At 39.8% G+C, this 15022-nt stretch overlaps 1 protein-coding gene across 1 annotated transcript in view; it reads right to left on the bottom strand.

Moving 5' to 3' along the window:
* The window catches only part of tmem198aa (transmembrane protein 198aa), a 38666-nt gene that overhangs the window by 3326 nt on the left and 20318 nt on the right, over positions 1–15022 (bottom strand). The window contains exons 3-5 of the mRNA XM_026144083.1: positions 13044–13282; positions 12281–12493; positions 11669–11792 (exon numbers count right to left, since the gene is read on the bottom strand). Coding sequence (XP_025999868.1) covers positions 11669–11792; positions 12281–12493; positions 13044–13282 — 576 coding nt within the window. The remainder of the gene's footprint in view (positions 1–11668; positions 11793–12280; positions 12494–13043; positions 13283–15022) is intronic.

Here is a 15022-nt window from a genome sequence, read left to right as displayed (position 1 = left end):
TGGGATGCAGCACCTCTTCTCACTTCAGCCAGCAAGAAGGATTATTTGGTGAAAGATCTCACTTGCGCTACTGTGAGAACAGAGGTTACATAAATAACCCAAAGTTTTCATTCCGAACATTGATTTTGATGTCTCACTCTCGGATATGGAGACCTTTTGTACTGCCAGACAAGCTCATCTCAAGCAAGCACCAGCAATCAGCAAGTAGCCCCCTTATAGAAGTGAAGACCTACAGTGGTACTGTTTGGGCTACACTTTCCAGTGTGTAGAACCAGACAAAAGTAAAGTGTACGCACAGATGTCTTGGAATGACAACCCCTTAATCAGGGCCTAGCTCAGGGGTGGGCAATCTCAGTCCACGAGGGAGCTAATTTAGCCATTTAACTTTTTTTTCTTTTTTTTTACAAAAACAAAACAAAACAAATAATTTAGCCATTTAAATCAGCTGTGTTGGTTCAAGGACACATCTAAAACCTGCAGGGTTAAAAACCTCGTGGACTGAGATTGCCCACCCCTGGCCTAGCTAGCCTATCTTTCAGGTGTGTTGAATATTGACTGCATAGTGGCGAAAGCTACTTAAGGGTGGGTGGTTCTGCCTGACACGGTCACTGCCATTACCAGCCAATCAAGACTGACTTAATGAGATAAATCCTTTTGAGGAATATGAGGGAGGCCCATCCCACAGTGAGACATTGAAACAATTGCTAAGAAAGAGAAGTGATTAAGTCAAGTGAACAGACAGATTCAAAATGGCCTGTATTTGTATAGCGCTTTACTAGTCCCTAAGGACCCCAAAGCGCTTTACATATCCAGTCATCCACCCATTCACACACACATTCACACACAGGTGATGGCAAGCTACATTGTAGCCACAGCCACCCTGGGGCGCACTGACAGAGGCGAGGCTGCCGGACACTGGCGCCACCGGGCCCTCTGACCACCACCAGTAGGCAACGGGTGAAGTGTCTTGCCCAAGGACACATTGACCGAGACTATCCAAGCTGGGGCTCGAACCGGCAACTTTCCAATTACAAGGCGAACTCCCAACTCTTGAGCCACGATCGCCCTTACCAAATTACCAAGGTAAGGAATACAAGCAAGGCCTTTAATCAGGTAAGGGCTTGTACAAATATTTTAAATAGCTTTAAATGCAGATGATAAACTTTTCTCAAGGTTTATTTTGAACGGAGGCTATAAAAAAAAAAAAGTAAAAATACTGATGCCAATTTGCTCATTTCCTTTATTCTGTTCAGTCTGTTGGCAGACAAATCATTTTCCTCTCTGCATGTACTTATACTGAGCTGTTCAATCTCCTGACATATTGTGAGTGGGTGAGTGTGTTATTTTTGCACCCTGTCCAGAAAAGGATGTCGGTAAACCATCCTGCTTCACCGTCCATTACACATAGGAGTATTTTTGAGCATGGGTGTTTGTAGGCATTTCCATTCAGTGGTTAGATATACACTATCTGTGTAATATTTATTATCTGAGCTCCAGTATTTATCCATTACAGATGTATTGTACTGGTAACAGCTGCCTTATGTGTGCGTGTGTAAGTGTAAGTGTTCAGAGGTCTATTGTTGTTTCTTCATGCATGGGGACAACAGGGCACCATCTGGCAAGGAAACTGCTTAATAATACCCCCCTTTCTTTTCCTTGGATCTCCCCACGTCAGGCCCCTCTGGCCACATGCTTCTGTATGTGTGTGTGTGTGTGTGTGTTGGGGGGGGGGTCCACTATTTTAAAAAGGTTCTTCAGAGTTTAGGTTCAAGTAACAAAAAAATGCTTTTGGGGTTAGTATTGAGAGGCTATGTCAGTGACAGTCCTGATGAGCATAGGTGAATCGGTGCATATTCAATTAGTATCTACACAGAGGGGCAAAAACCCCCTGAAAAAAACAGTCGAGACAAGTCAAACATGTGCGAGCTAATTCATTCATGGCCCTGTTCTGCACACTATTCAGTCAGCTGACAGATGATTTTCCTCACAGCTCCACTTGGGTGCCCAGCTTACCCATTGTGCCCCAGTTTATTATCCTCACTCTGCCCTTCCCCCAGTACACCTGCTTCCTCTTTACTTTTCTCTCTTCTCTCCTCCACACAATTTCTCATCCTCCGTTTACTGCCAGCAGAGTATCTTTTAGCAGATAAAGAGTAATTGAAAAAAGTTAATTCAAGATTACATGCTGTGGACGTTAAGTAATGCAAATAATAGTAGGACTTTTCATTACAGCTCAGTAATAATGTGGTAACTTCCACACATGCTTTAAGAATAATTATCATATTACTTGAAGTTTGCTTTAATAGGATATTAACCCTTTAAAGCCCAGTGTGTCATATTTGATACATGTGTTTTTGTGAGTTTATGAGACTTCAGCATCATCAGAATGACTTTTTTTTAACCTCAAAAAAATGATATAAATTGCATGACACATTTTTAATGACTAAATTGCAAAAATATGGCTTATGTAGCAAATGTGATACAAATGAAAACTCATATATATGCAGATTAAAATTTTATTTGTTCCTGGTTATTGAACAGAAACTACCACATGTGCTTCCACATGATTAAGCCACAGTATTTACTCTGTTACCGTCAAACAAAGAAGACTGCAGAAGGCATACGGTTGGATGCATTCCAGTGTTATAAAATGTTTATAGCATTCCTATATCATAAAGCATCAACTAATGTTAATTTATTATTATAAACATAAAATAATCAAGCATCCAAATATTAGCATTTTATTGCTAGCAGGCTATTATATATGATGTTATACTAGAATACTATGGTACTATTACTAATTTGTTTGCCTTATTGGTATTTGCTTGTTTCTACTGCGTTACCTAGTTTTTGGTGCCTTGTTACCCAATCGCATACATCTCACTGTAACCGTATTCAGTGTAACCACTGTTGATACAATATCACTTGGTTATTGTTTGGATATTACTTTGGTAATTTATTGGTAATAAGATGCTATTCCGTATTGTTACTTCTTTATTATTGCACAGTTACCACACTATTAGAAAGCTGTTATAGAAAGCTCCCCCAGTTGTTGTGTACCTCTTATTCATTGTGTAAGACAACAACCCGATATCATGTTAACATGCTTTGCTGTGATACTGGGTCGAAGAGAAAGTATTCAGGCATCACTATTCCATTAGTATTTATTTACAGGTATGCATGACAGCACATTCCAATGATGCCAAAGTGCAGAATTATGTAGCAAAATGTCAGCAACGTATACACTGTGTACAAGTAATGCACAGGTTTGTGTAATGTAGATGTAACGCTGACATCTACGTTTGATAATAAAAATTAATAATAAAAAAATTAATGATAATGATAGTAATATATATATATTTTTTATGTGCATGGGGAGTGGGGCAAACAGTTCTAATTTCTATCTCTCAAAAATTTCATGGTTATAATTTGTTTACTTCACCAAGGCATAAGGTGAGATAGAGGTGAGTGTTCAGCGCTGCTTGTTTGTCTTTCTGTTTACCTATTTTTTATGCAAAGCTGCTAGGACACATTTTGTGAAATATGTTGGAGAGGTAAAGCACGGTCAAAGAAAGAATCCATTAACCTGCACTGCTGATACAGATCAGTTTCTTTAAAATTGCAGAACAGTTTAGAGGATTTGATCTCCGAGTGCTGTTCCTTTTTCTTGCATTATTTTTTATTCAGAAACAACAGAAGAAATAAATACTATACATGTATAATACATCTATCTTTCTACCTGGTTTTGCATCAGTATCTATAGGGAGTGCAGAATTATTAGGCAAGTTGTATTTTTGAGGAATAATTTTATTATTGAACAACAACCATGTTCTCAATGGACCCAAAAAACTCATTAATATCAAAGCTGAATGTTTTTGGAAGTAGTTTTTAGTTTGTTTTTAGTTTTAGCTATTTTAGGGGGATATCTGTGTGTGCAGGTGACTATTACTGTGCATAATTATTAGGCAACTTAACAAAAAACAAATATATACCCATTTCAATCATTTATTTTTACCAGTGAAACCAATATAACATCTCCACATTCACAAATATACATTTCTGACATTCAAAAACAAAACAAAAACAAATCAGCAACCAATATAGCCACCTTTCTTTGCAAGGACACTCTGTTCACCATCAACATTGCGTGCAGCAGCAACCACAGCCTCCCAGACACTGTTCAGAGAGGTGTGCTGTTTTCCCTCCTTGTAAATCTCACATTTGATGATGGACCACAGGTTCTCAATGGGGTTCAGATCAGGTGAACAAGGTGGCCATGTCATTAGTTTTTCTTCTTTTATACCCTTTCTTGCCAGCCACGCTGTGGAGTACTTGGACGCGTGTGATGGAGCATTGTCCTGCATGAAAATCATGTTTTTCTTGAAGGATGCAGACTTCTTCCTGTACCACTGCTTGAAGAAGGTGTCTTCCAGAAACTGGCAGTAGGACTGGGAGTTGAGCTTGACTCCATCCTCAACCCGAAAAGGCCCCACAAGCTCATCTTTGATGATACCAGCCCAAACCAGTACTCCACCTCCACCTTGCTGGCGTCTGAGTCGGACTGGAGCTCTCTGCCCTTTACCAATCCAGCCACGGGCCCATCCATCTGGCCCATCAAGACTCACTCTCATTTCATCAGTCCATAAAACCTTAGAAAAACCAGTCTTGAGATATTTCTTGGCCCAGTCTTGACGTTTCAGCTTGTGTGTCTTGTTCAGTGGTGGTCGTCTTTCAGCCTTTCTTACCTTGCCATGTCTCTGAGTATTGCACACCTTGTGCTTTTGGGCACTCCAGTGATGTTGCAGTTCTGAAATATGGCCAAACTGGTGGCAAGTGGCATCTTGGCAGCTGCACGCTTGACTTTTCTCAGTTCATGGGCAGTTATTTTGCGCCTTGGTTTTTCCACACGCTTCTTGTGACCCTGTTGACTATTTTGAATGAAACGCTTGATTGTTCGATGATCACGCTTCAGAAGCTTTGCAATTTTGAGACTGCTGCATCCCTCCGCAAGATATCTCACTATTTTTGACTTTTCTGAACCTGTCAAGTCCTTCTTTTGACCCATTTTGCCAAAGGAAAGGAATTTGCCTAATAATTATGCACACCTGATATAGGGTGTTGATGTCATTAGACCACACCCCTTCTCATTACAGAGATGCACATCACCTAATATGCTTAATTGGTAGTAGGCTTTCGAGCCTATACAGCTTGGAGTAAGACAACATGCATGAAGAGGATGATGTGGACAAAATACTCATTTGCCTAATAATTCTGCACTCCCTGTATAGCAGTAAACCATATTTTTGTTTGTTTAACAACGTGGAAGAATGGTCATCATGTAATGGTCTGGTTTTATATTATTTCTCCACAAGAAACACTATGTGGTAATCTACTTCTTTTATTCCTAGGTCTCTTTCCCCTCACAATTGCACAGTTTTGAAAATAGCATTGAAAAGCTTCCTCTATCTCTGAGCCCACACCCTCTGACTGGAAGCTGCAGTAGCCTGCTTTTTAATCTCATTATTTGAGGACATGTGTGACTTCTTCTAAGTCACTGTATGACGGTGCAAGTCAAACACAGGCAAAGATCAAATGGCTGAGTGTGTGCTGCATGTATATGCATGTGTCTGTTCTTCCTTTAGTTGAGGTATGAGCGAGCGAGTGAGCCAGTGAATGAGATTCTAACCCGCAGTGTTTCTGTCTCTGCCCTTGTCTGTTTGGGTGTATTGTGTTTGTTTGCTGCATTCACATATTGTGTTGAAGACATGTATGTGTGATCTTGCCATCTGTGTTGTGGCTGCCTTCAGAACAGATTAAGGCAGGCTGCGTCAATAACACATTCTGGTGAAAACACCAGTGTCGGTATATTCAGAATCCACCCTGCACAAAATCACACAAGAGTGATGCCCGCACACACAGTGTTCCCTATCCTCATTATGGTTATGATTTCATATAGCTGGGATTTGTCAGGCCAGTAGCCTTGACAAAATCTATACTACAAGTTTCAAAGAAGATAGATTGCCATGTGTGGTGGGGCGTGGTCTGCGTTGCCGTGCAGGGAGGGCGGACGCACCTGCACAGCATCCGTAATCACGCCCGCCGAGTTAAAACACGGGGACTCAGGTGTGTGGGGGTGTTTTCTGTGGTGAGAAGTGTGAATAAAATGGCTCTGAATGTTGATCTGTGGTCCCGCCATGCTTTATTCTCACCACAACATGTTTCTCCTATCATCAACTAGACACGGTTGAGTACTTAAATCAAACATTTTTGCTCAGACATTTCAGCGTGTTGCAGTCTGGAACATGTGACTTGTTTGTTTATCTTGGCACTAAACTGACAGACTGAAGTTACTGAATTTTAGGTACATTGAATGTTGTTTACTTACTGGGTATATATTAGTATAAGACACTTTCATTAATGTGTCTCTTATCTGTTAGCTTTTATCCTTAATTAACATATGTGGAATAAGATTAAGGTTTTGGTTGCTGTTTGAAAGTTGGAAAAAGCTTGTGTTGAAAGTGTAATGTAAACAAACAGCAATAAGCAGTAGATAAGTGATGAAATGTCTGTTCAGGTGGAAACATGAGGAACAGAGGTGTCAAACGTACATATATTCATCACTTATCTATTCATGACAAGTAGAAGTACTGAATCCTGTGTTAAAAAATACTGATTCAACTTCTTTGCTTGAGTAAAAGAGAAAAAGCACAGGCTAGGAAAAATTACTCAGTAATAAAATTTAAAAAATCTCTTTAGAGGACATTTCTACCGGCTATGTATTTATTTTGCTTTTATTTATTCGTTTTTTTTTGCCAAGTTAACTGATACTTGTGTCATATTAATATCACAATGAAGCGATTGACAGGAACACAAAGTTTATTTCAATTTAATTCAAATTCTAACAAAAGTACTCAGCTTGCACAGCTGTTATGTGGAGCACAATCAGAGAAAAACAAAGGGAATTAAAAAAAAAGTTCTATTTGCATTTGCCTACATTGCAGATGGGTGGTTTTGCCTCCACATTAAACAGGAAAAATGAGACAGTCTGGGGTTAAAGTGTGATTCAGCAGGTGTGGAAACCCCAAAATCAACTGTAGTGGTTCAGCGAAAACAATCACAGTAATGTCTATGACAAGCTTACTATATTTAGTTTATGGCTGTAATTAGCTGACCTGTGTTGCTGATTTTTGAGGATTTAGCTAAATTTAGAAAGATATAAGCAAATGTTTAACGAGACATCATGACTGATTATCATCTTTCAGCTACTGTGATGTAACTAACACTGACCATGAACACCACAACTACCCTACCCAAGTCCACCGTAGCGCAGAAAACTAACAATGTAGTCTGCACTAAACTGACCAGCATTTTTCATGGAATCTTTGAATAACTCAAAGTTATTATACTCAAAGTTATTTGCAAGACATTTTAAAATATAAAAACACAATTTCATGCATCTGTTCAAAAAAAAGCCTGACTTGAATGACAACATTACATGTACGATTGAAATCACAAGTTTATCAAAGAAACACTGAGTAATTCTTAAATTTAAAAAAAAAACAACTCTCTTCTTCTTCTTCTCCTGTTCTGCTTTTCTCTGTCTGTGAAATGCAGATGCTATACCTTTAGCTAACAGACACATCTTGTAACAAACTGTACAGAAAAACTTTGGCTGTTTCCTGGTATTTGTTGAACTGTAAGAAATGACTGCACTTAAAAATGTTGCTCCCTTTTTTCTCACTCCTCTGCTGCAGCGCTAGCTAGGTGCTGAAGTACTGCAACAACAACCTTCTGTACCAAAAACAGCTTTTCAAATCATTCCAGGATTTTTTTTTTTAACCTCAGAAAGGCTGTAAATGCGTAAATTATGTTTATTCCTCTTTCGTCTGTTTGTGTGTGATAAGCACCGGTGATTGATGCACCAATGGGAGTGCCTTTAGGATTGTGTTCCCTCCATTTAGGTTCAAATCGCTGTGATGCGAAACAATTACTTACATCAAATGTCTAAAACCTAAATTAACATGTAGGGAGTAAAAAGTGGAGATGTTTGTGTTTAAATGTGTGGAGTAAAATTAAAGTACAGGTACCTGAAAATTCTGCTTAAGTAGAGTAACAAAATATGCTTACTTTGTTACTTTCCACCTTGGGAAATAGTAGCAGATCAAACCAAGTGAGTTGTGAAATGACGAGCATAACATTCTCAGATAAATGCATTTTCATTAAATTTGCACTTTAAAATTTGGTTTATTTCACACAACACACGTGACACAGCAGAGAACTGTGACGTTACACACCATGAGACTCACTAATCCATGATGGGATTAGACCAACACTCCACGTGCATTAATGTGCCAGATTTGACAGCGCGTCATTGGGTGTCTAGCACACTTAAAACTGACTGAGTCAGGGGGTGACTCAAATATCTTGTGCAAATACGAATGAAGGCGCATGAAGAAATCTACGATACTGATACACAGATGTCTGCCACTGCCATCCCTCTGGACAAAGATAAGGCTCTTGTGATTTGAGCACAAGCTCAATTTGTAGACTTTGCTTCTGCTACAATGCAAGCTTGTGTGTTAACGTACTGCACGCGCACTGAGACGGAAGCTGTTTTGACAGGGTCATGCCCTGTCAGTGTCCTTTGTGGAGGACATACAATCGTTGTGTCTGCCTAATGTTATCCATGTGCTAAATATAAAATAACAGAGTTAGCAGAGATGTTGCTTCAGCTGCACTGTCCTAAGGGAGAGGAAAAAACTTAACCCTTGACCCAACAAGGTGTCAAACAAGAATCTGTCACTGAAATAACTGCACATCCATCTTCTCCAGTGATAACATGGTGCACATAAGTCACTCACTGTTCACTAAAATCAATCCTGGGGGGTGCTATTATTAGAGGCAGTATCTTAAGAGAGATTTCAGCTATCAGGTAAAGCAGGAGGTTTTCCCAGAGCAATTAGAACCAATGGTAAATCCTACCGAGGTATCAAGAGTCCACAACAGATGTTAGTTGCCTGATACCTATCAGAAAGCACTTAACCAAATAATGCAGAAACTGCCCTCCTCCTAATGCTTTTTCGCATTTTAAAAGTTAATAGATGGAGTTAGTTTCTTATTTACCAACATCTGGAGGTCTGTATGAGGTCTGAGATTGTCTTCATGACAAGCAGATAATTTGCCTGTGTACCAGGTAGCAGAAAGAAGCAAGGGCATAAGGGAGCAGACCTCTTTCCAGGCATTCCCATTATGGCCCACTGCTACTGATGGATAATTGCACTTTCAGCTATGACAGTGCAAGAAAACTGCCATGGCGCCAGGGCTTGGGTACTATGATGATGTGGGTTTTGTAGCCACCAGAATGACAACTAGATTCTCCTTCTGACTGTGCTAGAAAAAAGAAACCAGGTAAACTGGGGAAAATGGGTAAAAGGGAAATCTGAGCCATGACTAGGGATGGGTACCGGTGTCGGTTCTGACATAAATGGTAGTAACCAGACCGAAAAGCAGTGCACATTTCGGTGCTTTATTTCGGTGCTTTTTTTTTCTTGAAATGTCATACACTTTGGATTCTAACCAATCATTTTACCTTTGCAAGCGTAGTAGGCGTGCCCAGGTATGTAGATTATTTTAGAGCAGAGCTACAGATTAAAAATGCCCTAGGCAAAGGGGTCAAAGTCTGGCTGTACTTTACAGCAAAAGATGCAAACTCAGCAGCCTGCTTTAAGGTGATACTGTGCAAAGGAGGTAACTCCTCGAATCTGATGAAACACCTGGCAACGTATAGCATTTTGTTAAAAGCCGAGAAATGCGCCGTATTTGATAGCTTGCTGCGAGACCTCACACCGGCCACATCTACTGCGGGTGGGTTGCCTGTTATCGGACCCGGAGTTAGCAACATCCCCCAAAAACCTGAAGAGGAGAGTCCTGGCCCCTAGCCCTGCCAGTGTAGCAGAAATGATGACTCTCTGCGTGAGTAGCTTAATGTTGTTCGTGTGTTATTTACGTTGAGTAGGCTAACCACGTTATTACATTAATGCACGTAAGGTGAACTAGCAAACACCGTCGTAGTTACATGCGGCTGTCTTCTTGTTTGATGGCAGATACTCCCTTCACCATGGCCAAAAAGGCTAAAATGACCAAAGAAAAAGTGGAAAACAGCTAAACATGAGAGGTTTTTGGACAAAATTGGTGTTTTTTCCATTGATTAAGCACTGCTTCCAGCCAAGAGTGATGCCATAAATCCCCTATAGCTGCAGAAAAGGCTAACGTTATTATCTTTTTACAAAAAAACAGCTAAACATGAGAAGTTTTTGGACAAAGTGTGTGTTCTCCATTCTTTAAGCACCGGTTCGAGCACCGTTTAAGCACCTGCACCGTTTCAAAAGTACCGGTTTGGTACTGGTATCGGATAAAACCTAAACGATACCCATCCCTAGCCATGACTAGTGAGAGAAGGCAACATCCAGTGAAGGGTTGTCTTATATGTTTACAGAGATCTGAATTACTCTTTTATTTCATGGTAAACAAATCCACTTCTTCCTTCTCAGATTTGTCCAAAAACATCTACACAGTGTATAGAAATCAAATTCCCTTTAATGTGTGAGAGACATCAAGTCTCCTGCAAGGATCTGTACTTCCATGATGTGAACCACTCTGATGAACAGCGTGAGATTTTGAGGCTGCAGCAGCAGGCTACTGGCTATTTCAAACAAGCCTACTGTGTATGCAATGCACACTGCTGCCATCATGTTGTCTGTTCGTACTACAATATGTCTGGTAGACAGCTACTGAAAGTTTTTGTGGAGAGAATGATACTTCCAACAATTTCTTCAAGAGCTTGAAACTAGCAAATACTTCATGACTTGGAGAGATATTCTGATTTCCATATACTCATATACACAACTCATATATGTAGTTCTCTTAAACGGGATTCCTTGATGACAGTCATACATGGCATTTTCCAAAATGCCATGTATGACTGCAGATGAGAGAGATGAACACTCTGCATTCATCTTACATATTATACTAATCTCTGAGAATCCACATACAGTACGTAATTATGTCACCTAATGGTTTACAACATTTTAAAATCTCTGAAAAGTTATGAACCTTTCAGAAGTTTCTAAATAAATCTCTTGAACAAGCTCAAGTTTACCAAGGCAAGACTAACATAGTGACGCAGATCAAAACGCCAGTGCCAAACCAACATCCGTGACGTCTGCCTTTGTTGGTGATTACATGCTGTGACAATGGATAGTATATTATTCACTTAAAAATTATTTTATATAACCTACTGCCTCATCACCCCCAAATGGTCGGGATAGATAGCTGCCCTTCCTTGGGCCTGGTTCTCTGAAGGTTCCTTCCTGTTAAAAGGGTTTTTTCCTTCCCACTGTTGCCAAGTGCTTGCTCAAAGGGTCATTTGGTTGTTGTGGTTTGTCTCTATTGTTGTAGTGTCTTTATCTTATAATATAAAGTGCTTTTAGGTGACTGTTGTTGTGATTTGGTGCTATATAAATAAAAAAGCTTTGAGGACAACAAAATGAATAACAAACTTAAACTTGGCCAGAAATTACTCTGGCAAGATGCAAAAAACCACAAACATTGAAATAGATTCTCAGTCTGCTCTGGTGAGTTTAGTTGTGTATAAAGCAATAACACTCACCCTCTGTGTGAGAAAATCCCTCTGCAGTGACTTTCCACTGAATCAGCACTCCGAGGAGTGCCAGGACAGGCCACACCCCCATGATCACCCAAGTAAACCAGCACACTGGCTTCTTGGGATCCACCTGCAAAAAATACAGTTCCAGTGTCAGTTATATCCTTAACTGCTGATCAGTTAAAGAATTTATCTTCTCCATTTCCTCCCAATTTTAATGATTTTTTTCTGTAAGCTTTTTCTTGCCAAGTGCCTGAGCACAGAGGGTGTGCAGACTTAGTGCAAGTCTTTAAGCCAGCTGAGGCAATTATTTGATATATGCTCTATAAATATAATTGATATGACCTGGCAAGGCCTTTATCGACATTCCGCACTTGAAGAAAAGTATTTGTAGTCCTGTTTCTACTAACAAAAAGAACACACCCTTTTTCAAAATATGTTTTACATCTCCTTTTAGTCTGACACACATATCACTGGAATATGTGTTTCAGAATATGGACTATGTCAGAATTACATATTCCATAACAAACAAGTTTTTTTAATAACTTTTATAATATCTGTCTTTCTCACAAACATGTACTCGGAAAGATGCACAGAAGCATACCCTGATGTTCTTACCTTGAGTCTCTCATAAACGTAGTGTACCAAAGCGAACAGCTCTATAAAATAATCCACGGTTACGGTTATGATGGCAGAGCCAAATGTGGCAGTGGAGAGGGTGACAAAGCAGCGCTGCCACTGTAGTGTGAGGACAGCAAATAGTGTCCCAGAACCCAAGAGAATACCCAGAGGAACCCACACTGTTCTGGGGTGGTAGAACTCCTCCATGACCTAAGAGAGACAGGAAAAGTGTTCCATTTTGCTTTTTTGTATGTGAATCAATTTGGGATCATAATCTAAATGCTATTTCAGAGTTAAGAAAAAAAATAACCCTACAATTGTACAATTTTACAAAACCTACATTTCCTCAAAACTCACTGCAGAAGTGGCACATGGACAAATATAGACCTCTAAATTTTGGTGCTGAGATTGCAATGAAACAACTGGGCACATTTTCATGAAACTTGTTGGAGGGGAGAATCATGGGAAAAATAACCCGGGACATTTTTGTGTGGATTGTTCCAGGAAAATATCTAAACATGCATGATGGATTTGTTAACAATGTCATGTTTTCATGTATAGTTTATTTTACAAAAATTACAGATACATAGTAATGGCATGCAGTTAATTTATACACCTTTACTCTATAGACAATGAAAACTACTTTCTTATCCTTAGCTCCAGTGTTATTCATGCAATATAAGTAATACTGATATATCAAATGCATGTATTGTTTAATAATTTGGCTTACACACATAATTCTTAAAAATAGGCAAATTACCACCAGTGATGCAACTCCAACCAGCAGGCCCAGCAGCAGGCCCACCATGAACAGCCCCACACTGCGAACCAGCATCGTCACCAGACCACACAGGGTCCCGATGCCCAGGCCGATGCCCACGGACGCCTCCACACTCAGCTGAGTGTCCATCACCCTCTCCTTATAGCATAGCATGAAGATGACCACAGAGCCAAACATTAGGCCTGTTAGAAACAACACGGCCTTGAAGCATCGATAGCCTGGAGGACAGATGGAAAATAAACCAATGTGAAGATATGACCAGCATACAAATGCATAAAATCTACACACAAGCCTGAGGGGAAAAAAACACAGAATTTAAACACATCAAAGTGACAAGATGAGACACAAAAAGCAACAGTACAGTTCAACTTCAGGGGTCTTCAGTTTGAAACTATGGAGCACGTGTAGTGCACATCAATGAAGTGTGAGCAATCTGAAAACAGCAGCAGAAGAGGTCCAGAGATGCATGAAATTCCATCTCGTCAGGTTTTCTTACAAAACTCAAGGTTTTAGTTTAATTAAGTCTACAATTTCCCTTTTTAAACTGAAATCTGGTATCCTATACTTGAGTCAAAAAAACATGTCCAATTATGATTACATTAATTTAATATTTCTGTGAGTGAGAAAAATCTAAAAGCTATAGACTACTTTAAAGAACATTGATTTAGTGAGACATAAACATTTACAGCTGCTGATGGGATGGATGATGCCATGACTGTGGCAGAACAAAATTACATTTTTAATGGAACAGTAAAAACCATTAGTGTATATCAGCAGTAAGTGCCACAGGTATTTGTTTCCCGATTTAACATTTTGCTTTGGTTCTGTAATTACACCGCACTGTTTTCTCCATTCAGCCCAGTGATTAACTATACGCTGTTTGTGGTTTTGCAAATGGCTCTTGAAATTAAAAGGATCTTATCGTATTTCATTTGAAAAGATAAAATATGCCAGGGAGAAAGCATAATGAACAGAGAAAAAAAATAATGATAAACAGCAACCACGCTATGGTGGGCAAGAAAGAGAGAGGCACTTCCTCTCCGCAGAATGGTGAGAAGCGATAAACTCGCTCTATAAACATTTATGAAATTGCTTTAAAATATGATCATCATCATATTACTAAAGGTCATCCACATTCATTAGTCAGCAGGCTCGCTGAATAGAACAGCTGCTCTTTCCCCCCATATGTTCCCTCTTGTCCTTCTTGGCTTTCTTTCCATCTTAAAGTGTTTTAACTCAATGAAAACAAAGAAAAAATACTCTGAAAGATTAAAGGCTCGTCTTATCAATAGTTTAAATCTCCTTGTCCTGTTTCTATGTTTATTAACGTTTGTGTCCCCCTTTATGTCGACTCAGTAGCTCCGTCTCTCTGACTGGGCTCTGTCTCGAGGGGACCCAACGTCAGATTGTTATCTTTGTGTAATCAGGCATTGCACAGCTGAGTCAAACAATGCTCCTCTTCTCATCCTAACCACCATCCGTGCTCCTCCCCCCTTGTGACCATACCTCATTTATTTGACACACTTCTTGTAGCTTCCTTTATTCCTTCCCCTCTGTCGTGTGTGTTTTCCTAGATACCTTTCAGTTGCTGTGTGCAGTGAAAGCCACTGTATTCATCACAGCTGTTTGCACTTCTTCTGTAACAGAATGCCTCAAGGGGTACAAGTCCTGACACGGAGTAATTCAAGCATTTCCATAACATCTACAGCTAGCAGAAAATGTGTTTGGTCAGCAGCTGTCACAAATCCGCAACAATATTCTTTCATATTTGATGGTCCCCATAAATCAGCAAACAAATTCTAAAATAAATTGTTTTTCCTTTACTTCTGCCATCTTTTCCTCTTCTTTCCCTTCATTAGGCTGCTATCCTTTCATCAGTTCTGCTGCTGCACCTTTTTCCCATCCCTCCCACTCCCTTCATTCCTCTTCTCTGCTCTCCCTACTTTCCCTCCATCAAA

Source organism: Astatotilapia calliptera, chromosome 16 (assembly GCF_900246225.1).
Source record: "Astatotilapia calliptera chromosome 16, fAstCal1.2, whole genome shotgun sequence".
In the NCBI taxonomy this organism is placed as follows: Eukaryota; Metazoa; Chordata; class Actinopteri; order Cichliformes; family Cichlidae; genus Astatotilapia; species Astatotilapia calliptera.
The sequence above is the reverse complement of the archived record's forward strand: the minus strand, read 5'-3'. Positions and strand labels throughout refer to the sequence as shown.